A 27,845-nucleotide genomic window follows, 5' to 3' on the forward strand; every position below is an offset into this window, starting at 1 on the left:
CTGGGGACAAAGACCTGCCCCCCTGGCTGCAGAGCCCTGAGCAGAGCTCTCCAGAGAGTTCTGAGGAACCTCCAGAGGACAGTCCCGTGGCCAGTCCCTGGAGGGACCCTATGACGGACTCTCTGGAGTCGCCTCTGCTCAGCCCCCTGGCCAGCCCCCCGCCTGCGCCCCAGTGTCACCCGCCCTCCATGGACCAGCTCATGGAGGAGCTGCGGCGCAGGCAGCTCCGGGTGCAGCTCACCCGCCTGCCCCTGCCACCGGGCACTGTCACCTGCCGGGGGCTGCCGGGACCAGGAGCCGCGGGCGCAAAGAAGACCAAGCGCCCCGCGCCGGTGAGAGCTCCAGAGGGCCATGAGACCGCTCCGCTTCCCACCATCCCGCGGAAGCGAAGAAGATGATGGTGACCAGGAGCCCCCCCGGCCACCATGACTGCGCTGGCCCCGGGCCCGCCCAGCGCCTCTTCGCCACGTCCACCTGGCGACCCTGCTGGCCCCAACCCTGGAGAAGAGGCCACGGCCCTGCCCGGCACCTCGCGGTCGCCCAGGGGAACCACCACTCCATAACCAGGACTCCCCAGCCTGGTACCACCAGCACTGCGACCGCCACCTCTACCCCATCCTACTGCTGACAGCCACAGCACCGGCATCCCCACCACCCGCTGGGACCGGCGTCCACAGGAGCAGCGTCCCCACCTGGGCTGAGGACACACACACTGGGGGACACAGGACTGAACACCAGGGACCCAAACCCCAGCAGCCGAGCTGGCTGTGCCTGTGCCCACGGGGACAATCCCAGCACAGGGACTGTGGCAGCAGCTGCCCGGGCCCCACGGCTGCCGCGCCTCCCGCCGACTCCCCGCCGTCCCTCAGGCCCTGGGGCCTCACGGCTGCACCCACCGCGCTCAGGAGCAGGAGGACTCGGTGCCCATCACACCCCAGCAGCGGCCTCAGCAGCGGCGCCTGAAGAATTTGGCCCAGAAGGACCTGGATACTCTGTCAATGTCACTGGGCAGCTGCTGGTTTTTGTGCAGAGGCAGATGGACATGGAAAGAGCCACCAGTATGGCCACTCGTAACCCACCGCTCCAGCACCATCCCCATGGCACCCACACCCAGAGGAGATGTGGAGGCAGAGACCTGCACCCACCCACCCTCTCCAGCCCTCCCTCTCAGATGCCGCTTTCTTGCTTCATTCATTAAACCAGTTGAGTGTTGGCTTTGCAGCACCTCTGCCTGCGTCATTTGTGCGGTGGGAGGGGGTGAACGCAGCCCCTGCCCACCCCGAGGGCGGCTGAGCTGGGCTGGGCAGCCTGTTCCGATGCCCCACAGCCCTTTGGGGAAGAAATTGTTCTCAAGATCCAACCTCAACCTCCCCTGGCGCAACTTGAGGCCATTTCCTCTTGTCCTATCACTTGTTACTCGGGAGCAGAGCCCAATACCCTCCATGCTCCAACCTCCTTTGGAGTAGCTGTAGAATTGCACCGACCAGGAACCAGCTCCTCGTCGCATATGTACCTCCCCAGTCGGCCAGCACCATTGTTGGGAGCATCTCATGACTATAAAGAAGTCATAGTGCTTGTTACATTTATTTTCAGGTCACCTCCAGTGCCACCAGCTCCACGATCACCTCCCCCCCCACCCACGCGGCTCATTCCTGCCGCGGGATCCCCGGGAGCGGACCGGCGGCTCCGGCAGTCTGCGCATGCGCTGCGCAGCGCGGCCGCTCCTATTGGCTGGCGGCGGGGGCGGGGTGGTGCCGCTGGGGCGGCGGGCGCGGCCATGGCCGCCTGGCGCTCCCTGGGGTCTCTGCTCTGCCTGTGGGCGCTGCGGCTCCCGGACCCGCCGGCGGGCACCGGCGCGGCTGCATGGGGGCTGGACGTCGCTTCCTACCGGTGAGAGCGGGGCTGAGCGGGTGTGCTTGTGTCTCCCCTTGTGCTGGTCACTGCTGAGGCCGCACCTCGAATCCTGCGGTCAGTTTTGGGCCCCTCACTCCAAGAAAGGCCTTGAGGTGCTGGAGCGAGTGGAGAGGAGGGAACGGAGCTGGTGAGGGGCTGGAGCACAAGTGTGATGGAGCGGCTGAGGGACCTGGGGGGTTCAGCTGGAGAACAGGAGCTGAGGGGAGACCTTCTGATCTCTGACCTGCCTGAAAGGAGCTTGGAGCCAGGGGGGTCGGGCTCTGCTCCCCAGGAACAAGCGCCAGGAGCAGAGGAAACGGCCTCAAGTTGCACCAGGGGAGGTTGAGGTTGGATGTGGGGAACAATTTCTTCCCCAAAGGGCTGTGGGGCATTGGAACAGGCTGCCCAGGGCAGTGCTGGAGTCACCATCCCTGGAGGGGTTTAAAAGGCATTTAGATGAGGTTCTCAGGGACATGGGTTAGTGCCAGTGTTGCGTTAATCGTTGGATATGATGGTCTTGAGGGTCTCTTCCAACCAAAACGATTCCATGATTCAGGGAGCGGGTACGTGCCATGTTCTACCATGCCTATGAGCACTACCTGGAGAGCGCCTTCCCCTACGATGAGCTGCGGCCGCTGACGTGTGACGGGCAGGACACCTGGGGCAGGTAGGGGCCGTCCCCGGGATGGGAAATTGCCCCCTAACCCCACGGGGCCCGGCCCGAGGCGCCTCCGCTGCTGGGAGCCCCCCACCTCCGCCGGGCCTCACCGCGCTTCTCTCCCGCACAGCTTCTCCCTCACACTGATTGACGCCCTGGACACCCTGCTGGTGAGTACAAGCTGCCCCCTGGCCCTGGGAGTGCCCATGGCTACAACGTGGCCTTCAGCCCGCTCAAAGCTGCTGTCAACCTCCTTCACACCTGCTTTTTACTTGGTAGGGACAGAAAGTCTGTTATTGATTGACCAAGGAGTTTTTGCATTTCACTTTGCTCCCACCCGGGGCAGCAGGTGGCCAGAGCTCCCCACTCCTGGCACTGCCTAACTCTGAAATAAAAACCTAAAGTGGGTGGAAAAAAATGTTTTGAAAACAGATGAAACTGTCAGTCACTCTTTTACTATTGTTTGTAATTAATGGTTTCACAAAATAATAAAACAAAACTAGAATTAGCCCTGAACATTGAACAACACCTTTGTTTTCCCATGAAGTCTAAGCCTGGTTCGCTTTTGTCCTGCTCCCTCTGCAGATCTTGGGAAATGTTTCCGAGTTCCAGCGAGTTGTCAATGTGCTGCAGGAAGGAGTGGATTTTGATATTGATGTCAATGCATCTGTCTTTGAAACTAACATTCGAGGTGAGGTGGGTTTTTCCCTGGTGTTTGTGCTGGATTTTTCCTTCTTTTGCCAGTCTCTTAACTGTACACAGACATGACGCGAGGTAGTGGTCAGAGTGAATTTGTAATCCACTGTAACAGGACACATAAACACACAGAAAAATCACAAGTGTCACTTCCTACTTCCTTTTCGTCTTTGCACGTCACCTTTCTGCTTCCTGCCTCAACACAAACGGGCATCAACGTGGCAGCTTCAGCATTTTGGTGCCAGGTTTTCAGCTTTGGGATAAACATCTTTTCTGCTGAAACAGTATAAATTGTATACAACCTTTTTTTACAAACTGTTTTGGAATAGAGATTATTAAGTTCTTCCTTTAGCGTTGTAATGTTGAACTTGTCTTTTTTATCACAAAGGCTTTTGGAGTCTTTTACCTGAGTGAACACCTAACTGCTTTAGTGCCATCCAGCTAAAAGGCACTGGCAAAACTGTTAGTTATGCTTTTTTTGTTTCTCCTATCAAATATTGCTGATGCAATTTTTGCAGAAGTGTAATTTCTGTGTTTGTCCTTGTTATGTGACAGTAGCCAAGCCCGCGAAAAGGGCTGAGAACTCCCTGCCTCTGTCAGTCACACTGAAGTGCTTCACTCTGGCCTAGACATTTTTCTCCAAGGAATTTAAGAATGTACACTGTATTACTTTACGCAAACATAGTATTAAGCTGTCTGGAAGAGGTGAAACAATTCTACTATTTAAAGGGTAGCAACAGAGAAGATGGAGAATTCCTTTTTACAAGGAGTCCCATGGAAAATATGTGGGGCAGTGGATACAAGTTACCCCTGGGGAGATTCTGATGGGAGACAAGAGGGAAATTTTTCCTGATGAGAATAATCAGCCATTGGAATAATCTCCCCAGGGAAGTGGTGGATTCTCTGACATTGGACACTTTTAAGATTCATCTGGACAGGCTGCTGGGTCAGCTTGTCTGGACTGGGCTTATGCCCAGAAAGGTTGGACCAGATGATCCTTGTGGTCCCTTCCAACCTGGTTGTCTGTGATTCCTCTTATAGAGGTTCCTGTTTGTTATACTGGTAGCTCTCTGATTCTCTGCAAGGCAGTGCCAGTATAGTAGGGCAAGTAGGATCTGATGCTTCTAAAATAATGAAAGATATATATCTGCTGCCCATTGCAAACAGACAGGAAGAAACAAATCACTCTTTTTTTGTAGCATATTGAATTCAGCTGTTAAGGATGAGCCATCTCACTTTTCTTCCCCATAAAAACTCTCTCTGCATCATGATAAATGCCACTGGTATCAGGTTTTGTTCGTCCCTCATGTTCTTTAATGGGATTCTTGCTGTCTACCCTGCAGTGGTGGGAGGTCTCCTCTCCGCTCACCTGCTCTCCAGGAAGGCTGGTGTGGAGGTGGAAGCGGGCTGGCCGTGCTCTGGGCCTCTCCTCAGGATGGCGGAGGAAGCAGCTCGCAAACTCCTGCCCGGTGAGAACTCGTCTGGTTTGTGTGGCTGGGCTGTAGTTCTGGAGGTCACTGGTGTGTTTGATGGAGGTGGCACTGCTTGGTGTGTAAAGTCGTAAACAGTCTCAAGTTCTCTGAGCTCAAAGCAAGTTTAGCTTGTAGGGAAAACATTGTGCAGTTAATTATACCAGCTGGATGTATGTGTGCCAAGTGTTGTATGCATTTAACATATCACTTCGTTTGTTGCTTGTTGAGGGGAAATGCATTTAATATAAATAATAAATAAAGGCTGTGAAGCCGCAGCTTGTAAAGACAAGAATTTGCAGCCTTATCTACTGCAGAGTGGGCTGCTGCTGGGCTGTGTGTCCTGACAGCTTGGCACTGTCCCTGTGTGCGGGATGCACCCTGGGCTGCCGCCGAGCAATCCCAAGGTTGCTGTTGGAACTTTGCTGATGAGCGTGTGCAGTTTGATTTTGACGACCCTGCTTGTGCTGGAAAAAAAAAGTAAGGACACAGTCTGCTGCTCTGGGCAAGGTGGGAGAGATCTGCTGTAGCTTGGGGTGTCCTCTCTACCCCTCTCAGGATCACACGCTGCTCCCCATTTTGTTCTTTGCAGTTACTGCCATCGCTTTAGTCTTGTTTCTTGCTGTTATGCAGAGGAATGTGACATGTCTGCTTAACACTGTCAGATGTGACAGTGAACACTTTCATGTGAACCAAAACCATTTGTTTCAGCTTTTCAGACCCCAACTGGGATGCCATATGGAACAGTGAACCTGCTGCATGGAGTAAACCCCGGGGAGACCCCAGTTACCTGTACTGCTGGAATTGGTACATTTATAGTGGAATTTGCAACTTTAAGCCACCTTACTGGTGACCCAGTGTTCGAGGATGTTGCCAGGAAGGCTTTAAAGGCACTGTGGAAAAATCGCTCAGATATTGGGCTGGTGAGTGAGGGCTGGACTTTGAATTTGCTGGCCTGCTTTTTGTATAGTTTTGTGGATGCAATTCTAAGCATAAAAAAGCACAGGCAGAGAGGAGATAGAACGAGAGAATTAACCACAGTGCTAATAACTGGGATGAAGTCGCGTGTTGGACATTGTTCCTGAACACCTGCAGCATCCACATCTCTGCGTTAGTGGTGCCGCCCACCATCACGCCATTGTTGTGTTCCATAACAGATGTGGTTGGGAGACAAATGCCTTCTAATGGGCATTGCAGTTTTTATAACAGCGGCTGCAACAGATTAAGTAACAGGTCTGTCTAATGCCTTGAGAGCTTCCACAACAGAGTAAGAGCATGGAAGAGAATATGAGCATGTCAAGTGCAACAAGATATTACCAGGCCTGACAGCTTTGATGTTTTAGGAATATCCAGAGCTGGAAGTGTTATGTCTATGTTCACTATCTCCTGGTCAGTCTTCACTTGATTTCCACAGCTGCTTTTCGAACCTGTGTGAACTCCTAGTGTTGCATATGTGAAGTAGAACAGATTTATTCATAAGCTGTACAAAGAAATGTTACTCGTTGTTTGCTTTAGGATCTGTTTATTCTTGGTTTATATCCCTAATCCTTGTTCAAGAAAGAAATTTAATATTGTATTTTTTTTCATCCTTTCTAAGCAAGTCGTAATTGTGAATCTTGTCCTCCATCAGCTGGGACTGTTTCTAGGCTAAAGAGTCCCAAGTTTGAAGGATGTGTTTAAATATTAGCACAGCAGCTCTCATGCCGTTGACATCCCCGGCCTCTATCTCTGTATCTGCACCTCTTCACCTTTCTCTTCTCCTTTGTTAGATGGGAATTAGGACCAGACACATCATGTTGAAACTGTTGGGTTTTTTTACGGTAGCATAATGGTAATTTTTTTTTTTTTTGGCCAGTGCAACATTTATATTGGAAGTATAAATTTCCAAAGTTATATTTTCTATAGTTTGTGCTTCTCTGCTGATGAATGTGTCTTGTAAAGGTGAAAATGCTTGTTGGAATGGACAACATGAATCTGTGAAATGACGAGTCTGAAAAAGATCAAGGCTTTCTTGTGTGGTGGTTTTGTGGGGATTTTTTAAATTATTCTTGAGTAGATAAGCTTTATATCCACTTTAACTCCCTCTTTCCTCCTCTCTCACCTCTACCAGGTTGGTAACCACATCGATGTGGTCACTGCCAAGTGGGTGGCCCAAGACGCTGGCATTGGGGCCGGGGTGGACTCCTACTTCGAGTACCTTGTGAAAGGAGCCATTCTCCTGCAGGACAAGGAGCTGATGGCCATGTTCCTCGGTGAGCAGTTTTTCTGTGTGAAGGTTCCCAGGAATTCCTCCTTAGCTCTGAAAACTTTCCACGTGGGACCGTGGAAGAAGATGAAGAATCTAATAGGGTAACTTCAAGACTGTTCCCAAAGCCTTTGTTGTAAGACCTTTGAACAATCTGTGATAACAAAGTTACCAAAGTGAGCATCCTGAGAAGTCATTTATTTGGCATGGCTCTCATAAAAAGGGGGGCTTCTTTCAGTCTTTAAAAAAAATATATATATATGTATTTTTGTTGTTGAATTACCTACCCATCTATGTTTCTTTATAGAATACGACAAAGCTATCAAAAATTACACAAAGTTTGATGACTGGTACCTCTGGGTTCAGATGTACAAAGGAACAGTGTCCATGCCTGTTTTTCAGTCCCTGGAGGCTTACTGGCCAGGCCTACAGGTAAGAGCTGGCACACCAGTAGCATGTGGTGATTTTGTTTGTCTGTCTCGGGTATAACCCTCATCTCTGCTGGTCGAAAAGGTTGTTTTGATCTCTGGTGAAATCTACAGTAGTCTGAGCCTGTAGAAGAGCAGATGTTGACTTTTCCTATGGTCTATTTAAAAAAAAGTCTCCTAGTGAGCATGATGGGAGGGCAGTTTATTGGAGCAAAGTGGTCTCATAATCCAGATGGGAACCTAAGGTACAAGAAAATCACACCTCTTTTTCCACCGCCTTATAAATGCTTTATTTGTGTGAATCCTTTCCTGTTGAGGGGTTTGCCATACGTTTGGTCTGAGACTTTGTTACCTGCACTGAAAGAGACTGGATGCTGTGATTGACTAAAAGAAATGTTGACTGAAGAAACCCAAACTTCCGTTAACTAAAAATCAAAGAGATTTTGTATTATTTAGGTGTGCGGAATGTGATCCAGTGGAAAAGCAGCACCTCTCTCCTTAGTCCTACCTGTTTTTAAGGCATCGTGCCTAAATATTACTGACACTGTTCAGACCTGCTGAACAACCCATTTCTGTCTTGTTTTGACTATAGGAGTTTAACTGCATTAGTTGTATTGTTTCTTCTTCACCCAGATGTTGCTTTGCTAATTGTTTCCTCTCTCTCAGAGCCTAATTGGGGATGTAGATAATGCCATGCGAACTTTCCTCAACTATTACACTGTCTGGAAGCAGTTTGGTGGACTGCCTGAGTTCTACAACATTCCCCAGGGCTATACGGTGGACAAGAGAGAAGGATATCCGCTCAGGCCGGGTGAGCAGAAATGAAATAGAAAGAAACACAGACTCCTGCTTTTGCTCTGGTGGGAAGATCAGATGTTGGCAATGCTTGCCCTCCAAAATATATTCTTCTGTTCCCTGTGTACACGGTTTGGTAACTTTTATGCACACAAATGTTTGGGGTTTTTCTGCAGAGCTCATCGAGAGTGCGATGTATCTGTACCGTGCCACAAGAGATCCCACGCTCTTAGAACTGGGCAGAGACGCAGTGGAGTCAATAGAGAAAATCAGCAAGGTGGACTGTGGATTTGCAACTGTAAGTGCTAAATCAATAGTTACGTCGGCTAAATGGCTGCTAAAAGTCAGGTTTTAGAAAGTGTTCCCTTGAATGATCTTTTGCCATTGAGTCAAGTGATCACTGTGGTTGAAACATGACTTTTGTTTCAAACAAGCCCCTGCTGTTTCTCTGTGAAGCTGATCTTGTAACTTCTGGTCACATTTCTGGTGGTAACTTCCCTCACAGCCTGAGCAGCGGGACAAATTCCAGCATTGGCTGTTGCACCAGAGCCCAAAACATGGGAAAGCGTCAAAAGCTTTTCCTGCCTTCTGTATCTTGGCAGCTACTTGGTAGTTCAGCTCAGCAGAAAGGCTCAGGTGCCGGTTCTCTGCCGCTTGTGTGATTCTGCTTTTCCACTGTTTAACTGAAATCAACTGCAAGCTGGTTTTACTTTTCCCCCTAAGTTCCTAACTTACTGAATTTGATGTATCTGTAACCCACTGTATTTCTTCTCTTGTAGATCAAAGACTTGAGAGATCACAGGCTGGATAATCGCATGGAATCCTTCTTTTTGGCTGAAACAGTAAAATACTTGTATCTGCTGTTTGACCCAGACAACTTCATTCACAATGATGGATCAGTCTTTGATGTGGTGATTACACCGTATGGGGAATGTGTCTTGAATGCTGGAGGATACGTCTTTAACACCGAAGCTCATCCTATAGACCCTGCTGCGCTGCATTGCTGTAGGAAGCGGAAGGAAGAGCAGTGGGAGGTAGAAGACTTGATGCAGGAATTCTACTCACTGAAGAAAAACAAGAAATTTACTTTAAAAAGAGCTTCCGACCATGGTGAAGAGGAAAGTGCAAAAGACCCTCGAGATGCTTCTTCAGAGAAAGGTGGAGAGAAGAGAAGCTCTAAGAAAAGCTCACACTCCCTCCTGAGTTGCCCCAGCCAATCTTTTAACTCTAAACTTGCAGTACTGGGACAGGTCTTCCTAGATAACACCTGATTCTATTTTCATTATCAGTTTAAATTATTGATTCAGACTCTGGGAATATATTTTTATAGTTTGATAATGGAAGAAGTTGTACCTCACAATGCGAACTGTATTACGAACTGAAACATCTTCCCATTAAATTCTGCTACTGCTGGTTCATAAAATGTGATTCAGGTATCAGCTGTTAATGCTATAAGGTTGTGAATCTAAAAGCGATTGGTTCTCTGAACAGCAAACAGGTGTCTAGAAAGAAAAGTCCTACTGGTACCATGGTTATTTTGTTGTGACTTTATTTTGAAGTTTTACAGGCTTGGACAGAGTCCACACCCTTGGAGGTCCCTTCCCATCCCTGACATTCTGAGCTGCTGTGGTTGTTACCTTCCCTCTCTGGAAGGAAAGCTTTCCAGGAAGAACATATCTCTAGCTAGCTCGGTCTAGGGAAAGGTAACAGCATTCACAATGCTGCTTCTAACATTACACTGCCTGTCTACTAATCCTCAGTGCTCGGTTGCATAGCAGGAACCTCCCAACTGTTTTCCCAGCCACAAACACGCAGCAGTGATGCTGATAACCCCGGGGCGCCTCTGCGCATGCGCGGTGCCACCCGTCCGGACTACATTTCCCAGCGGCCCCCGCGGGGCCGGTAACGGCGCGGTGCGCGCGGAGCCCGGGCGGGGGCGCTGCGGGGCGGCCCTCGCGCCGCTCCGTACAAAGCGGCGGGGGGAGGGGGCGCTTCCTGTTTGTCTCCGCCGAGCGCAGCGGCGGCCATGGCGGCGGCGGGGGGAGCCGGGCCCGGCGGGGGCGGCCGGCGAGGAGCCCGCACGGTGCCCACCAACATCCTGGCGCAGCTCCGGCACGGGCAGCTCAGCGGCTGCGGGCTGACGCGGGGGGCGCAGGTACGGGCCCCGGCGGCGCGGCCCTGTGGCGGGGGGAGGCCGCTCTGGCGGTCCCTGAGGCACGGGGGGCGGCCGGAGCGCGGCGGGGCTCGCTGGGAACGGGGGGCGCGTTGCTGGGAGCTCCCGTGGGGCCGTGAGCTGGGGAGCCGGCGGTGGGCCCGGCCCGCCGCCCCTCCTGCCCCCGGGCTCGGGCAGGGCCTGCAAGGCCGGCCCGCCAGGCCCCGCTCCGGCGGGGGTTTGGCGGCTCCCCCGGCGGGGCCGAGCGCCAGTTCGGGGTGTCCGGCCGCCCCTGGAGCTCCGAGCCTGGCGGGGCCTGCGGCAGCTCTGCTCGGGGGACGGGGCTGGCAGAGCCGCCTCGCTCCGGTTTTGGGGGGTGGGGGTCCCCATCCTTTGCCAGCCCCGCTTTGGTCCCGCAGCGGGGCGGTGTGGGAAGGAAGGACGCGTCTGTGCCTTCGTGTGCCTCTTTTCCCTTTCCCATCCTCCCCGTGGGAAGGCTGTGGAGCAGGACAAGCGTTTGCAGTGCTGGAAAAGAGCCGCCCTCCTCTTGCTTTGGTTGCTAATAGGTGTCGTGGCTTTCTCCTGCAAAGAAAGGAAGCTCTGCCTGGAACCCTAACAATGCAGCATCGACATTTAAGCGTATTTGATGGGCAAATGCAACCTTGTGATAGCTCAGGAGACCTTTTCACTCTGAAATTGAGTAGGTTTTATGCCGGTGCTTTTCCATGAAACTGTTCCAGGTCTGTTTCAAATTTGTCATGTTTCCTAGTTGATGATGCTGGGAAATACTGAGAAATGAAATGAACTGGGAAACCTCGGCTTGTGTCTATCATGTGCTTATGTTGGCCTTTTAAAGCAGCTGATCATTGATAATGGTCTATTAGTTTATTTTTGTGAAGAAGAATAATTGGAATTTATTCTACAGATAAGGTGTGAAATGGTGTAAAGACTTGGAAACAGGTGGGTGGGATAAAGAACTTGTGATCAAGTGGTGATTTATTGAGCTAAAGTGGCTTCAAAAGAGTTGAAATGAAATAAAAAAATGGGATTTCTCTGGGTGGTTTTTACTAGTGCAAATGGCAGTATTTTCCTTGAATAACAAGGATTTTGAACAATTACTAAGAGAACAATTGTTCATTGTGGGTGTCCGTGCCCTATTTGGTAGCTGAGATAGGTAAAAGAGCAGGAGGTATTGTTTAACGCTGTTTTGTCCTTATTGTACTGTTTGCTCAGATACTAGTTTGGTTAATACTTAAGAAAAAGCAAATAATTTATATGAATTTAAGTGTGAAATTGTCACTTTTGAAGGAAGTTGGTTTTGGAATGTGTTTCATACCGCATGTAGACACAGCAGCATGTGGCCTCACTGATTTACCTGTACACCCTTGTTTGCTCGCTCCCCAACCATGATGGTGATTTAAGTCACGTAAACCTGTAACAACGTTTTGCACCAAAGTGATTCGGGTTTTGGTTTGCTTGCAAAATGCAGTGGTGCTGCGTTTTAATTTGGGCCTTTTGTGAATTGCTGGAAATAACTGTTGAAGCAGATGACCAGGCTATTACAGTAACTGAGGAAACTTCTGCTAGTTGTGTCCTCCTTCTCATAATGCCCAAGTCTGAGGTGTTTGTTGTTGCTGGGGTTTTGTTTGTTTTGCCCTGAAAGACTTAAAGCTTGGACGCCTTGAGCTTCCAGTGCTTCATAAATGCTGTAGGAATACATTTTAAAATAATTTAGACTAAGGAGGGGGAAAAATCAACTCCCTGAATGATTCTGAACTTTGTAAATTACATGTCTCTCTACTTTACCTTGAAGCAGTTTTTATTTGTAGGCGATCTAAATATAAACCACTTTGATGTAGCTTTTAAAGGAGTTTTGGGTGTGTTTTTAACGCTGCTTTTTAACGTTTACAGTGTTCGTGCAGTTGATTCTCAGTGGCAGTGTGGTAGCTCTTGCTTAGGTTTCTCAACTCCTGAGAACAGATCAGATTTCCAAGCTGCTGTGTCGAGGTCTAGAAGAACAAGTTGGGAAAACATCCTTCGAGCTGTTTCTTCCCATTCTTTTCAATGAAGTTTTGGGTCATACGCTGCATGGACTGCGCTGCTGGTATCCCGTGAGAAAAACAAATCCTTTTCGGGATCTGAATTCGGAGAGATTGAGAAGCGGCGTTCCTTGCTGTGGTGCCTGCCATCTCAGTAGTGTTCTCCCACAGTGTTGTCACTGTATTTCAGCATCTGATCTCTGGCAGGCAATGGGCAGCAGTGGCATTTATTCTTAAATAAAGCTTTGCATGCTATTTTTAGGTGATCTCAAGGTCCATTTTTGTATGAGGAAAGCAGAGGCTTATCTTTGAATTGATAAGGATCATTGTTGACAGGCCTGCATCTGAAAGTTCATCAGTCTGATCTTACAAGAACATGAAAGTATTTTTGACAGCAACAGCCACCTGAATATCTGACAGTTTTTAGGCCAACTACAGCTCTGAAATCTGGAGCCTTGTGTATTCTTGCTGTTCTTGCCAACCAGGAGCCATAGCTTTCTTGCTAGATGGTCTCTTTGGTTTATTATCAATACTAAGAGCATTGATGGATCAAACATTTCCGTAGATGTTGCCACTATCTGTTGATATATCCATTTTAGCTGTATTGGTTGCACCAGCTGCTGCCCTGAATGCATCAACCATTGGCATCAGATGGCGTAACCTTCATCAGGGTTTGCCCTAATACTGAGTACGGAGCGAGTGAAAGGGGCTTTTCAGATGTTGGTGAACTAGCAGCAGACCAACTTTCCAGAAGTGACACACATTTTTCTAATGAGGAAGAATATTGCTTGCAAACTGACTGTGCACACAGGCACTGGAAAGAAAAGTTGACGGGGTTTGTGCTCCGGTTCCTTGAAGGCAAAGGAACATTTTGGCTCAGCTGATTAAGCTCAAATCCCCTTAGCAAGAGGGCATGCACTTCATCTGCTGCTAACCAACTGTGAAAAGCATGTGCATAACATGAAACCAAAGATATTTATTTAGGTGCAGCTGCGTGAATCCTTGCAGACAGAACAGTATAATAATGGACTAAGCAGTGATTTGTGGGTGAGCGAGCGTGCTTCTGGTGCCATCCCAGGAGCAGATCATCACATATCACATATGTGTCACAGGATTGCCAAGGCTTAGCTGAAACAATCAGAACGGCAGAAAGATAGTCCATTTTTCCAGCTGTATTTCCTGATCTGCTATCCCTAGGAATAGACGCTTCCCTTAACGTTATCTGCTTCAGACGTCCACATTTCTAGCTCCTACCATTACAGATTATCAGGAATTTGTAGTAGTTTCCTAACTCTGAGAAAATATTTTGTTTTCTAATCAGTTTTGTTTCCTCCTTACAACAACACCACAAAAAAAAAAAAAAAAAAAAAAAAAATCACATGAATATAATCCACTTTAGTAGCTCTAATTGTATGGGTCTTAGCAGGCTTATACCTCTTCAGCAGAGGACAGCGAGCGACTGCTGGAAAGCCTGGACATGTTTTTTATGTAACAGGGGCCAGAGATAGTTATACACTAGAAATGCTCAAAAGTGATGGTGTTAGACTTAAGTCTTATTTTGCGTGACTGAGGTAGAAAGAGAACTGCTGTAGATCTGATATTCCTGGCCCATCTGCTTTTTCCTAGATATCCCTACAGATTTTGCTTTCTCTCAAAATGAATAAAAGAAAAATCCTAGGCAGTTCCAAGGAAGAAGTAATGGCTGAGAAGTTAATGTAAATTTACGTATTAGTTTTTTTTTTCTGAGGCTAAGATCAGTAATGACTATTATTACTCTCTGATAGATTCTGTAGTGGCTTTAAAGAGCTGCTGGTGTTTAAGGTGTGTGTTGGGGTTGTTCTGCTCTTGGAAGTGCTGGGGGTTTTGAGATTTGCGAGACCTATTCTTTGTCTTGGTAGACTTGCAGTGGCAGTGAGAAGAGTGGTAGTTTGGGGCTTGTGGGGATGGTTAGACCTGGCTAGAAGTTTTTGTCCTAGGACCCCTGTCCCTGGGCTCATGCTTTTGAGTCGGCAGGAGAAAGGACTAGTTACGGAGAAACACAAGTTATGGGGAACTTGTTCTGCACTACAAAGAATTGAAGTGTGGCGAGAGGCTGGAAACGGGTGCTCTGACGTGTTCTTGATCAGAGCTACATGTGAAAGACCCAGCTGGGGACTGGCCAAGTTCACGACGTCTTCCTTGAAACGCTTTCCAGAATCACCGGACAGGCCACAAGTTGTGTTTCTGCAGCGTGCCGTTGTGCTCAAGGGCAAACCTGGGGGCAGCGGGGGCCGTTCACCTTGCTTGTGGGCTTTGTTGTGAAAAGTTGGGTGAGGGCAGAGGCAGCTTAGCCAGGCTGGTGTGCGTTTGTTAGCCACCGAAAAGGAAAATATGGTGAAGAGCGGGGATGACGGGGCACTCCCCAGAATACTGAATAATCACTCTCTTGGCAGTCTATCAGAGATGACTTCCTAAGTTATTACTTTTCAGGGGAAAAAGAAATATTGAATTGCACAAATATTAGTTTCCTGTTTTCCGAAGGTACGGCATGAAAGGTTTGAAGGAAAGGACATGGAAAGGGTTTGATTTTTGTGAAAAATATATAGAGACAATGTGTTTGCATCTGCTCGTTTAGTTCCATAATCTTGTGCCTCTTTTTCCTCTTAAACTTTCAGAACATTTGAATATATACATCAAAAGCAGTAATGGAAAATGCTGGGAATGGCAATTCTGCTTATTTTCAAAGGGCTTGCAATCTTTGCTTCATGCATGATTGCAACAAAAAATTGAATCAAGAAGAATTACAGCTGGTGCGTCATAGCTGTAAAGTCCATCGCAGCATGAATTCTTTAGTGCTGTGCAGGATGCTTGGGCACCTGAGTCACTGGGTTTGCTTTTTGAAAGAACACAGAAAATGCTTTTAAAACACCCCCCTGTGGTGAGTGTTGAGCAAAACAGCAAAATGTTTGAAGGGTAAAATGTGAAATAAAGGCCCAATCTTATTAGAAAAGTGTAACCCCTACTCTGGAGAGCAAAGGGGAGGGGTAGCTCATGGTGTTTTACTACTGTCGTGTTCTTGGGCCTTCAGTTTGTCAGCAACTACGGGAAGACATGGAGATGTGTCACCAACCACAGCTTAGAAAAGTGGTGGAGACAAGGTTGCGAAAATCAGAGGTTTATTTTGTAGGGCAGTGAAAATTGTCTCAATGCAGAAACACCTCTCTGGCCAACCTGGGCCAGGCTCTCACCACCCTCAGGGGCAACAATTCCTTCCTCAAGCAGAGGGTAGATAAGCTGCTTCTGTTATCAGTCTTGTAAGTGATCTCCCAGGAAATCCTGGCCTTTGGGAGACTTTAAAGAGAAAACCACTCAGTCTGCTCTGCTTTGCAGGCTTGGATGGGCTTGATTACACATTTTTAACTCTGTATTTAAATCCTCTTGAAAGTCTTTGATTGCCCTTCAACGGCACAGCTGGAGGAGGGGAGATGGCTGGTACTGGGCCAGTATCTGATCGCCGAGCTGGTGAACAGCATTTGCTAAACTGCTGGTGTAAAACTGATGTCGTACAGATGGATTTGGACTGTGGTGCGTTTTGGGAGCTCTGTGCCCGGGCTGGAGCTGGTCCGTACCGCTTCTGGAGAGCCACAACGTGCCGGCCCCGGCTCTCCTGGTTTGTGATTCAAAACTTGGATGTGTTACAGCAAACTTCTGAGAAATGACTCCGTGGCGTCGTGGTGTTTGTACCAGTTTGGTGTACTGAACCTGGCTGGTAGGGAAGTCTTGCCGTGGGTTCTTTTGTTTTCCCACTAATTGGTACTTAGTCTGTCTTCTAATGCCGGTAAGATGTGATGGTTCATAACTCCTGCAGCCATCATGTGGGCCCTTTCTTTTAATTTATAGCATTTCCAGCTGGACTTCTGCAACCTCCACTTCTTGCTGGATAGTGTTTAACTTCTCAAGCTTTGTATGCAAGATGTGAGAGATTTTGTCCAGAGCGATTCAGTGAATGAAGAACATTTCTGAGAAGTTGGTGTTGGATATTGAGCTTATCCTGCTTGGATGAGACAAAAAAACTGCTGGAGACGGAAAGCGGCCCCCAAAGACCCAGTGCTCATTTCGATGGCTGTTCAATAACGTCTGCCCAAAAAGAGCACAAAGGAAAGCGGCTTTTCTTATAAATGAAAACCATTGACCAACTGCTATTACATACATCACGGGTTGCAGTTTTTCACCAAAATGGTTGTAAAGAAAGACAGCTTCATACAATTTAATTGAATTTGAATCCATCCACAGAATCCAAAAATCTTTGCACTGGCAAGTACTGCCCCACCACAATGGCAATGCTCAGAGCCAGGCAGCCTCATAGCTGCAGAAGAGGGACCACAAGCTAGAGCTTACAATGAAACCAAAGACATGCATTAAATCAAGAGAAATAAACCTTTTTTTTTTTTTTTTATGGAAAGCAATTAAAAGAAGATGAGAGCAAGGAAACATTTGCCTCAGTCTTTCAGAATTTCAGTTCTGAAAGTTTTCTGCAGATCAGCACAAGTGACCGTCTGCTGGAGGCTGGGACAGGGAGAGTGAGACCTACTAGTGCAGAGCTGGGAATGGAGGTGGATCCTGCCCCAAACCAAGAAACGTACGTGTGATTAACAACTGTGGGATTGAACCCAGGACAAGGTTTTAACCTCAATTAAGGGCTTTTGGCCTTTTCTGAGCGCACTTGAATGCTGAATTCTGCGCTGTGCTACTGGAACCTGAGGTTGCAGCCTACGTGTGTCATCATTGCCTGTGGTATCTTCCACATCAGCTGGAGCCAGAGACTTGGATTGTTTCCTGGTGTTTTGCTCTGTGTTCTTGCACTTTACTCAGCAATTACCTCTGTTCCTCCCACCTCTCATGGGGCTGTGTGTTCCTCCCACACCTGAAATGGAGCAGTGGTAGAACTCCTCTTGTTCTCTCTGTGCTGGCTATTACAAGGAGAAATGGAAATTTGTGACTTCAGAGGGGCTGACCCATTACTCACAGTGCAGATGATGAGAAGCCAGTTTGACCTTCTAATTTCGACCTGCTCTTTGCTGTGAGAACGGCCTCTGCGGAAGGAACTCGGTGTCATTCTCCAGCAGTGATGGTTGCTGACTCTTATTTGGAAGTCAGAAAACACAGAAAAGTGTAAAACTTGGGGAGTTTTATGTGCCACATTTGCTCACGCTGCTTCAGTCAGTCCTTGTAGAAAGAAAAGCCTGATACTTCAAGAGCCTTGAAATTTTTAGTTATGTACAAATTTGGGTATTGTGTTATGAGAGGAGCCCTGAGTATCTGAGAAGCTTCAAAGAAGGACCCATAGCAGCTGATTTCACCAGTTGGAGTTTCCATGTGCTTGTATCAGTTTTCTGGTCTTCCCGTTTGCCGTCCAACAGGCAGAGAAAAGGGTTAAATTCTCAGTCAGAAATTAGGGTAATTTGCCTGTAATTGGGAATCGAATGGCTCTTTGGAATTGTACACTGTGGTATATTTGAGAAGGATGTGTTGGCTGAAACAATAAGATGCAAAATTCCCTGGCTGTTAACTGTTAACAATGGAGGCTGGAAGGAAACAAAGCAAGTTAACCCCAGCAGGGTCTGGGAAGTGATCTATGCAGAATGAGAGCGGCTTAGAGGTTTAGACCTGAGAGTAAGAGAAAACCCACGAAGGTCACAGTGAGGTGCAGTTTTGCTGGCCTGAGGATTGGGCTTTTTCCTGATTTTATTTGGAGGGCACATAAATATTTTGTAAAACCAGGCAGAAATCCTTCTGACTGTAATTATTGTTGTCTGCCTTGCCTTTCTGTACAAGAATAAGTCCCTCTTTCAGGGTTGGTTCTTAAGGAAGGGGGTTGAATTTTGGTCAGCATTGACTGGAAGGTGATTGCCACTGTCGGTCTCCTGCTGATTTAGTTGTTCCCCATTTATGAGCAGCCCAAGACTACAGAGGAAATTTTCACTGGATCTTTAAGTTCTTCTGGAATCGGCTTGTAAATCTTGGTGGTTTGGGTCATTGCGATGATAACTAATGACTTCAGGGACTTGACTGAGGAAATACTCGTTACTGGCTGAATGTGATGAGTGATTAAGCCTTTCCATCTTTAGTGTTGTGTCTGCCTTAGTCTAGTGCAGATTTTGGCAGTGTCGAGCACCCATTTCCTCCTTCAGTGACGCGTCAGTAGAGTTCTACCAATGGAATTATTTAGAGACTAACATGTTCCCATTTTAAAATATTGGATGAATATAAAAATATGGAATGAAGTACAGTACTCTAAATGATAACAGCTGCTTTAAGCCTTGTAAGCTTAAGATACTTCAACCATCTGTAAAATTCTGCAGCTACCGGTCCTGGATAAATTGCCTCATCAAAGGAGGTACTGGGTTTTGTAATGATACTCTCTACAAGAATCTATTTTTCTGTGATATTCTGATAATTTGGAGGTGATAAGGGTGTTTTCCTGGTTGTGAAGCATTGGACACATGGGAATTATATTCTTTGTTGCAGATCACAGAGGCCTTGTTAAAAGAAAGAGATAAACAAGCAAAATGGAATGGGATTCCCTTACTGCTGCAAAAGCTGTACGAACACAGCCACCCCAACAGCGACTTCTCCCAGTGCCAAAGCATCTTAAAGGTACTGTCTGCACTCTTCTTCCTGAAAGCCACGGGTTATTTTGTTGTTGCTTTCTGTAAAGTCTACTGTGATCATATTCTAACTAGTTTTTGGAACTGTTGGCATGGTATCATCTGTGAATTGACTGATAGATAAGAGCTGGGAGTGCATGTAATTTGTTAGTCAGTAGATCACCCAGATAGCTGGTCGTGTTTATACTGCTGAGCAGTTTTCTCTTTGAACTCTTTTTTTTGGCTTTTACTGCATGCAGGAAATCTCTCCACTTCTTTCAATGGAAGCCATGGCATTTGTTACAGAAGATAGAAAAGCTGCTCAAGAGTCAACATTCCCAAACACGTACACATTTGACTTATTTGGAGGAGTCGATGTAAGTGCATTTTTTCAACAATATCCAAAGATTTCTGCGTGATAGTCATACCACTGAGAAATCTGTGAGGTCTTTGAGGCTTCGAAGCTTCTGAATGCAAGCTATGGAATTACTTCACCCATGTGATGTTCAGCATTAGATTTGTGCCTGTTTTTGTTAATAAAAATGTGAAAAGGGTGTATTTTCCAAGGTATTACATCATCAAAAGTGAGGTGCTTTTTCTTGTATGATATGGAAGACCTGGCTGTTTCTTCAGGTAGTCTGTTTTTAACTTTAAAAAGCTGAGTCCTCTAGGTTCTCAATGAAAACAGTTGCAAATGTTTTCTAGTTGTGAGATGAAATACAGCAGTGCTGACGGTTCCAGCAACCACTGAGGGCTGTGTGGTGGTTTTTTAAGCCCACTGGGGCACTCTCAAGCAGGGTGTCTGTGTTTATTGCTGGCACGGGATGCCGACTAATTCATCCGTGGAAAGGTTTTTAAACAGAATCACAAGGTTTCTGTAGACTCACTGGCAATTTGTCTTTCTGTTTATTTGTTTTAATTCTGGGTTACGCAAATACCCAGGTTTGCTCAATCTGATGGCGATGGACTCTGGGATTGTAGCTTTCATTAGAAATGTGTGATTTGTATTTTTCCAGTGAACTAGATGACACCTTCTTCCTATTTTTTTTATTTGGTCTTTGCTGCTTCTCTCTTGTTACGTTTTACTGAAATAAAACTTGTATTTAGGTTATGTTGCCTTGAAATTAGCACCAGTTTAGTTGCCAATATCCCGTCAACTGAGGACAAAGTCTTCAGCTGTCCAAGCAGTTTAGATCCGTGTATGAAAATGTTCTAGATTTCCCATGTTTTTAAAGGGTAGTAGCTGTCCTTCCCCTAGAAGTGCTTTTAACATAAGAATGCACAGAAACTGTATTTACATTTCATATTAAAATAAATGTGTGTGTTGGGTGTGCACGAAATTACATTATTTGCGGACTCAAATTCTTTAAAACTTGCCAGTGGGAGATTGTTTTATACAACTGTTATTATTTTTTCAGGGTGAATACAAGTCTTTTTCGTCAATGTAATTCGGATGCTGTTGGGGTTTTGATTGTAGAGTTTCCATTACTCGCCTGTGACTTCAGCAGACACAGGCCTGAGTTTGGTTTTGTCACCGACAAATTAATTTGTTACTCGTATCCCAGTGATTATTCCCTTAATTCTTTACCTTCTTGTTACAGCTTTTAGTCGAAATTCTCATGAGACCAACTCTTATTACACAGAAAAAGAAACAGAAAAGTAAGTTAATAAATATTTTGTTTTCATTCTTGCTTTGTGTCCTTATCCAGACAGAAATGATTCTGTTTTTCTGTCACTCCCTTTCCATACCAGCACTTTCGTGTTCCTAAGTGAATCATTGGTTTCTGTGTTCTCTGCAGCGCAGATTTGCGATGGGGTTTAGGATGGTCACCTGTTGTGAAGCTCAGCTTGGGGGGATTCGTGCCCTCAGCGTAACATTATTTCTCTCAATGCAGTAAATCTGCAATCACTGGAAACTTTTATTGTTGCTGTGGCTATAGCTGCACTTAACAATTATTGATAATAAGCCACAAAATGTTTATGGAACAGGAATTAGATTGCGAGATAATGAAAAGCATACCTGATGTAGGCACAGTGGCTTTGAATTTCCAGGTTGCTCCAAGGAGGACTTGCCAATGGGGTGCAGCAGCTTCAGCACAACTTTCCTGCTGGAGCAGCTTTAGTTGAGTGTTTTAATTGTTCTTCTTTCTGACTCTGCTGGTTCCCCGAAGCCTCTGAGGAAGGGAAATGCGCTGGTGCGCTCCCTGGCAGCCAGGGAGCTCCAAACGGCCACTCGGGCTGGAGGCAGCTGCTGGGTGTTTGTATTGAGAACTTCAATATTCAAATGCTGGAGGAAATCAGATTGAAGGCTTTTCTATGAATTTCTGATGCTGCATGGAGAAAACTGCATGAACTGTCCTTTTTTTTCCCCCCATGCTTAATAATTGGAGTGAATATGTCTCTCAGCAGTTTCTTATATAGACAAATTTTGAGTTGATTTTGGATATTTTTCCTAAAATACCGCCTGCACCCCTGTCATTTGCTTCTGTGTGTGACTAAGAAGTGCACTAGACCACAAGTCTAGTGGTCCCAGGCGGTGCTGACAGTGATTTTGGAAGAACGCCTGTGAGCAGGTGAGGTACAGAGTGTTTCTTCCTCTGCTTTCTGCCCTCCGAGGCGTTTGCACGTCGGATCTGAGCTAGCAGGTAGCTTGAAATTCTCACCGTTTCTAGCTCTTCATGTCACTCCTGTGGTCATTAGTGTTCCTTGGCAATGTATAGCTGGTGAATATATGTTTTCTTTTTTGCAGTAAGCGATGACCTCATCAAGGACTGTTTAAGCATACTGTACAACACGTGTATATGTGTAAGTACAACTGCTGTGGAACAGTGTTCTTCTGCTGGTCATGTTTTACTTACGACAACAAACAGACTCTTTTAAGCATAATTGAAACTTACCCTGAAACTTACAATTAAAAATCCTTCAGTTAAATATAGGATTGCCCTATATTTTGGTGTGTTACTCAAAATCCTCTTGTTTGGATATTTCTGTATTTGTGTTTCCATAGAAAAGCCGTGTCAGCCTTTGTTGTATGCAGACTTTAAAGTGAAACTGGAAATGGATGCCTGCTCGCCAGAGCTACAGCTGATTTTGTTCAGTAACAGTGCTGGCAAAGTGTTTTAAGTTTAATCCTGCAGCTCCTTCATGGCCCAAAATATTAGTGCAGTTGCTGGCAGATCAGGTCTAAGGAAGACACCGGCTTAAAGGCCTATTGAAGTAACTGGCTGTTAAAACTGTGAAGCTAAAAGCGCATGCCTCGGATTATACATGCAGGGAACATCCAGAGGATTGTTTACTTAATCACATATTTGACCATATCATAATCTAGGAGTATTGTTTAGCACAAAATTTTAAAAAGGCACTTACTGGCTTGGTGCTTCTCCAAAGACATCAACCTGATCTTGAGAGTTTGAGTCTTAATAGATTGTGTTCTCACTAAGTATCTGTACGCAGGGGAGGGGGAAGAGAACACTTTTCCCTTATGTGATTATTTCTTTTTTAGCTACAGGTAATGCAAGTTTTGCTAACTGTAAATAGTGTAACGTGATAAGAAACAAGTTTGCAATTTATAGACTAGCTGCTGTTTTAATGCACTTCAGTATGATGGGGCTCTCTTGAATGAGAAGTGTTAGGATCACAGAAATGTGTGTGCAATATTAAGCGTTCTTGTGTGTAAATATTCAGGAGGTATCTGAGCTGGTCTGGTTGTGTGGGCACTGGTAATGTGTCAGCCGTATCGAGCAGACAGCTTTAGGACAAGAGGAAATGGTCACAAGTTGCACCAGGGGAGGTTTAGATTGGATATTGGGAAAAAAATCTTCCTGGAAAGGGCTGTGGGGCATTGGAACAGGCTGCCCAGGGCAGCGCTGGAGTCACCAGCCCTGGAGGGGCTGAAAAGGCGTTTAGACGAGGTTCTCAGGGACATGGGTTAGTGCCAGAGTTAGGTTCGGTTATGGTTGGACTCAGTGATCCTGAGGGTCTCTTCCAACCAAAATGCTTCTATGATTCTATGAAGTGGTAAGGATGTAGTTTTAAGTTACATTTAGTTCCAGAACAGGCTGGCTGTGCTCTCAGCAGAGATCAGAGCATGAAAGCTGGCCTTGATGAACACGAGTTCATGCTTTAGCATAATGTTTGCGTTCATCACCGAGTTCATTAAGGCCAATGCTCAGTTCTGGTTGCTCAGACTCTGCCCAGCTGTGAACAATGCTAAGAGCTTAGGGAGGAAACCAGGGGCTACTCTACATAGCATGAACCGGAGCTGGTTCCAGTTTGCATGGAAAGCAGAGACAAGCTTCTCCAAGGTATTTCCAGATGTTTGGTGTTTACTTTTGATTGAGGCAAGTAAACAACTGCCTTGAGATGAAGTGTCTCATCCTGGAGCCTGTAGTTTTTGCACGCATCATGCTAACTTCAAACAAGTACTGGAACTAGTTTTGGTCGCCATAAACAGTGTTTCCTGGTTTCAGGAATAGTTAATTTGATAACATGTCATCTCTAAGACTGTCCTGCGTGTGCATGTGATGTGGGAATTGTCAAGGTTGACTCTGGGTCTGCTTTCTAGACGGAAGGAGTCACACGGCGGTTGGCAGAAAGAAATGACTTTGTATTGTTCCTGTTTACCCTGATGACAAACAAAAAGACATTCCTGCAAACTGCAACACTCATTGAAGATATCCTGGGAGTTAAAAAGGTTCGTTACTTGTTTCTTAATTTTATTTGTACAGTTTTTCAGGCCAGTACAAGGGAAGGCAGCTGTGTCTTTGAGGAGTTGCTGAAGGTAACCCTCTAAGCTAGCATGCTCGCTTCTTGTAACTGATTTGAAACCTGGCTGTTTACAGTGCTTGTTCGCTTCAGTCACGTTTCATACAGAAGCCAAATTACGCATGTTATCATACTTATCATGCTCTTGCATGGCTTGCAGAGGATGATGGGGTGAGTGCCTACCAGTCATTAAAGTACAACCAGTATTTCAGATAAAGAAAATGAACCTCATAAATTCTTCTGATTACACTTCAAATATTTTAGTAGTCTCCTGACATCTGGAAGGCTTCTCGTGCTTCTCTCTTACCTGGGGGTTTGTCACCCCTGAGAAGTTGTGGGCTGGGGGAACAGGGCACTTATGTCTTCTGCACAAACTCAGTTTTTTAACTTGCTTGCCAGCATCATTACAGCTTAGCACCCTGATGTGATGCAAGTGAAATAACCCTGGGGAAACCCTAAATAAAATATGTCTATGTGCATTTTGTGGAGAGGGTCAGGATTCTGTTACTGGGGTTTTTTTTGAAGATGATGTACTTCCTGGGATAGGGAACCAGCTTAATTTATCTGAACAGAAATGGTTTTGGTTTTGTGTTGTTTTTTTAGTATCTTCTGATGAAAAAGACTGACACATGGGGCTTTTTCTTCATTTCTTATCTGTGAGAATACAGAGAGAAATGGAAAACTGAACCGAAGCTTTGTAATACCTACATGCAATTTGTCTGTCAAGTTAGTTTTTGTTGTTGTATTTTGTTTTGTTTTTCAAAGCCCCCAAAATTTGCCTTAAATACTTAATCTTTAAAGGATGGAGATCTGCTCTTCTGCAGTTGATAAATATAAGTGACACCACTTGTAAATCAGCTTTTCACTGCCTGCTTGATTCTCTTCTACTAACATTGAAATAACACCCAGATCTCACCAGGGAAGAGCTGTAACCAAAGCCTTCAGGCTGTGTCTGTGTTCCCTTATTGAACATCATGTGTGATTTACTCGATGTTGCCTCCTCCAGGAAATGATCCAGCTGGATGATATTCCCAATCTTGCGAGCCTTGTGTCCAGTTTTGATCAGCAGCAGCTTGCGACCTTCTGCAGGATCCTGGCTGTTACAATTTCTGAAGTCGACCTGGGAAGCGATGACAAGCACACGCTTCTTGCCAAAAATGCCCAGCAGAAAAAAAACTTGGGTCCTTCTCGAGCTGAAATTAATCAAGGTAATTGTTACAATGAGAGCAAATGCGGAAGGATCTCAGCAGTGTGTAGAGTTTCCCTCTTCTCAATGTCCCATCCGCAGCAGGTGTTTCTGGAGGATACTGTAAGCATTCTGTCTCTTATAAAGCGTTTTTCTGTGTTCACTTCCCTCCAGCAGTTTCCTGGAAACAGTTTTTTCTGTTAATGACACTTGTAGCTTTCGTTTTCATTTGGTGTTGTTAATTAGGTGAGTTAATTGCTGTCCTTTCAGCCCTCTCTGATGAACTGAGTAGCTTAAAATAATTTGCTTTGGTTTTTTATCCTTCAGTCATTTCCATGGCCTTCTCTTTAGCAACTCCCAGTAATTCTGTGACCTCTTTAAAACATGAATTCCTGAACTAAAACTGCAGGCAACATGGTTGCTGTCAGAGCAGTTCTTTCTCTGATTTTCTCTGACATTGTCTGTCTTTATCAACATGAAATGTGTTTAATATTGATCAGGCCACCCACACTCAGCACCCCAGCCTTGGCAATCTGTGGGTCTAATCTCGGTTTTAACTTCGAGCACAGTGCAGGTTTCCTTATTTTGCTGAGTACTTCTCAAATGCAGAAGTCTTGCCTAGAAGCATGAGCGTGAATTTAAGCGATTTAAATTAAAGTACCCTCAAATGTAAGATCTGCTGTTTTCAGCTCTTACTAAGCTGAAAAGCTTTTGGACTTTTGAAGTAGATGTTTGCTTAAGCCCATACCACACAATGTTGGGAAGTGCAAAAACGGGGTTTGGAGCTGGTTCTCCCATCTTCTAACATTTTATCTTAGCCATGAACAATAAAGCTCCATTTGTAACCACCTCTACAGCATCCAGTGAGAGATGGATAGCGTAATGCAGCAGGCAGAAGTTTGGAAACTGTAAAGGGAGCTGTATTGTCTTCTATCCTCTGATCGCCAGAGCTTGGTTGTAAAGAGCAATGGACAGGTATTTGTAGGTGTGAGTACAAAGTTTAATTTGAATTAGTTGAACTTAATAAGCTTGAATCCCACAGAACTGATCTTAGCCAAGCAAATGTTTAAGTAATCATGTTTTGGTAGCAGAACAGACTGTGTCTAAGACTGGAAAGCAGATTCCATTGTAGGAGCTTCATCATGGAGCTTATTTCAGAGACGGGCAGAATCTCACAACTCTGTCACATATTGTTCACGGCCAAATTATTTTTCCATTTCTACTTTATCTGCAAGTGCGTGGTGAAGACTTAGCCATTTATCTGTAATAAATAGGTCCTATAATTAAGTTAATCTGTGAAACTTTTATGATAAAATGCAGCTCCTAGCACCTCCCCAAGCATTTTGCAGACCAGCAACTTCTGTCCTTGAACAATTAAAACCTTCTAACTTGGGGCTGCCATCACGTGTTCCCCATCTGTTTTGCTCCATAATGAACTAATTCAGGTAACTAGTACTTAAAAAGCCAACAGCTTTCCGCCTGGCTACTGAGGTGAGCTTGTTCACTTTGCTCTGACACGAGCCTCGCAGGAGGTGCAGGGAAGGAGGTGGCATTGCAGAGAGGAAGGGGGAGGTGGAGCTGCTCCCTTCCAAGCGTTGCTGCCTTATTTTTGCCAGCTTAATTTTCAGCCATATCAGTTCCTTGATATTGACTTACTCTGAACTGGAAAGCAGTAGTGGTAGGAAAATAGAATTGGCCAGAAACAAATAGTTGGAGTAAGGTAGAACTAGTTTTTTTGCAGTGTAAGTCCAACACAAACCTGTTGAACGCTGATTGAATTATGCCTGGGGTATGTGCACTCTTCCAGTCCTTGGTAGGAGGGCGTACCAACCAAGGGTCTTCCATTCTTGGATCTTTTTAACCGTACAGAATTTGTTTTTGTGTACTCCATTACTAAAGTAGATGCTTTGTTACCTTGTGGTATAGAGGATTCGATGACTGTGTTGGCCATCTTAAATTGTAATTAAATTGTTTTTCTTTTTTTTAGCTACGCTCCTGAATATTCCAGGCTTCATTGAGCGACTGTGCAAACTGGCCACCCGGAAGGTGTCTGAAACAACAGGTACTTCCAGCTTCCTCCAGGAGCTGGAGGAGTGGTACACCTGGCTGGACAACGCGCTGGTGCTGGACGCGCTGATGAGAGTGGCGAACGAAGAGGCGGAACAGAGCAGCACAGGTGTCTGGTTTGCATTCCTCTAGCCCCGCTAGCTGATGCACATCTTAACCTTCAGTGTTCGCCGTGGGTTGTTTTGCCTTTTAACTGGTGTTGATTCCCCATTTCTTGCACAAAAGACCAACACGTCAGCGTTCAGGTCTGACTCCCGTGTTGTTCTCATGTACCACTGTTTTTTTTTTTTTCCCCATCAACTAAAATTAGCAAAAGTAAACGTCCCAAGGCAAACCGCACCCTTTGCTCACCGAGGTAACAACAGTTGCGCTGTGCATCCTCAGCACTAATCTGCCCTGGAGTGACAAAAATACACACAACTGAGTTCAGTGACTTTACCAGCATCTTGCTCTAAAACTGAAGCTGATGGCTTTAGGTCTGTATAGTTCACACCAAACACACGTTCCCTCCTTTGAACAGGAATGGTAGTTCCAGCAAATTTAAATAAGTTGATGTGGAAAAAAATCATTGTTCCTGATGAGTGTACAGAAGTGCTAATACAGCCTTAATGAAAGTGCTTTGAAGCAAGCACCTGGTTTGTTTCTTCACCTTTCGATGTTACAAAAAATGCAATGTATGTCTTGTAGAAAAAGTGTACTTGGTATTGGAACAGAATTATCCCAGAATTTTGATACCTAAATCTTTGCTTCTATGCTTCTTTGGAAAACTTCCTTATCCAGCTTCATTAGTTTTGTAGCGATTAACCATTAAAACTTCTGAAAACACG

At 45.9% G+C, this 27,845-nt stretch overlaps 2 protein-coding genes across 2 annotated transcripts in view; both read left to right on the forward strand.

The window, feature by feature from the left end:
* Positions 1–1,745: 1,745 nt before the first annotated feature.
* LOC309446055 (ER degradation-enhancing alpha-mannosidase-like protein 2) lies at positions 1,746–9,607 on the forward strand. Its single transcript, XM_082065447.1, has 11 exons — positions 1,746–1,890; positions 2,450–2,560; positions 2,682–2,721; positions 3,137–3,242; positions 4,591–4,716; positions 5,428–5,639; positions 6,827–6,968; positions 7,269–7,393; positions 8,056–8,200; positions 8,361–8,482; positions 8,964–9,607. The coding sequence occupies exons 1-11, from the start codon at positions 1,778–1,780 to the stop codon at positions 9,453–9,455; spliced, it is 1,734 nt and encodes a 577-aa protein (XP_081921573.1). The 5' UTR covers positions 1,746–1,777; the 3' UTR covers positions 9,456–9,607.
* Positions 9,608–10,193: 586 nt separating this feature from the next.
* TRPC4AP (transient receptor potential cation channel subfamily C member 4 associated protein) overlaps positions 10,194–27,845 on the forward strand; it is a 30,523-nt gene continuing 12,871 nt past the window's right edge. The window contains exons 1-8 of the mRNA XM_082065136.1: positions 10,194–10,339; positions 18,883–19,011; positions 19,262–19,378; positions 20,603–20,660; positions 21,751–21,806; positions 23,566–23,694; positions 24,772–24,973; positions 26,939–27,127. Coding sequence (XP_081921262.1) covers positions 10,211–10,339; positions 18,883–19,011; positions 19,262–19,378; positions 20,603–20,660; positions 21,751–21,806; positions 23,566–23,694; positions 24,772–24,973; positions 26,939–27,127 — 1,009 coding nt within the window. The 5' untranslated portion in view covers positions 10,194–10,210. The remainder of the gene's footprint in view (positions 10,340–18,882; positions 19,012–19,261; positions 19,379–20,602; positions 20,661–21,750; positions 21,807–23,565; positions 23,695–24,771; positions 24,974–26,938; positions 27,128–27,845) is intronic.

This window comes from Streptopelia decaocto, assembly GCF_964273445.1.
Source record: "Streptopelia decaocto genome assembly, chromosome: 14".
Lineage (NCBI taxonomy): Eukaryota > Metazoa > Chordata > Aves > Columbiformes > Columbidae > Streptopelia > Streptopelia decaocto.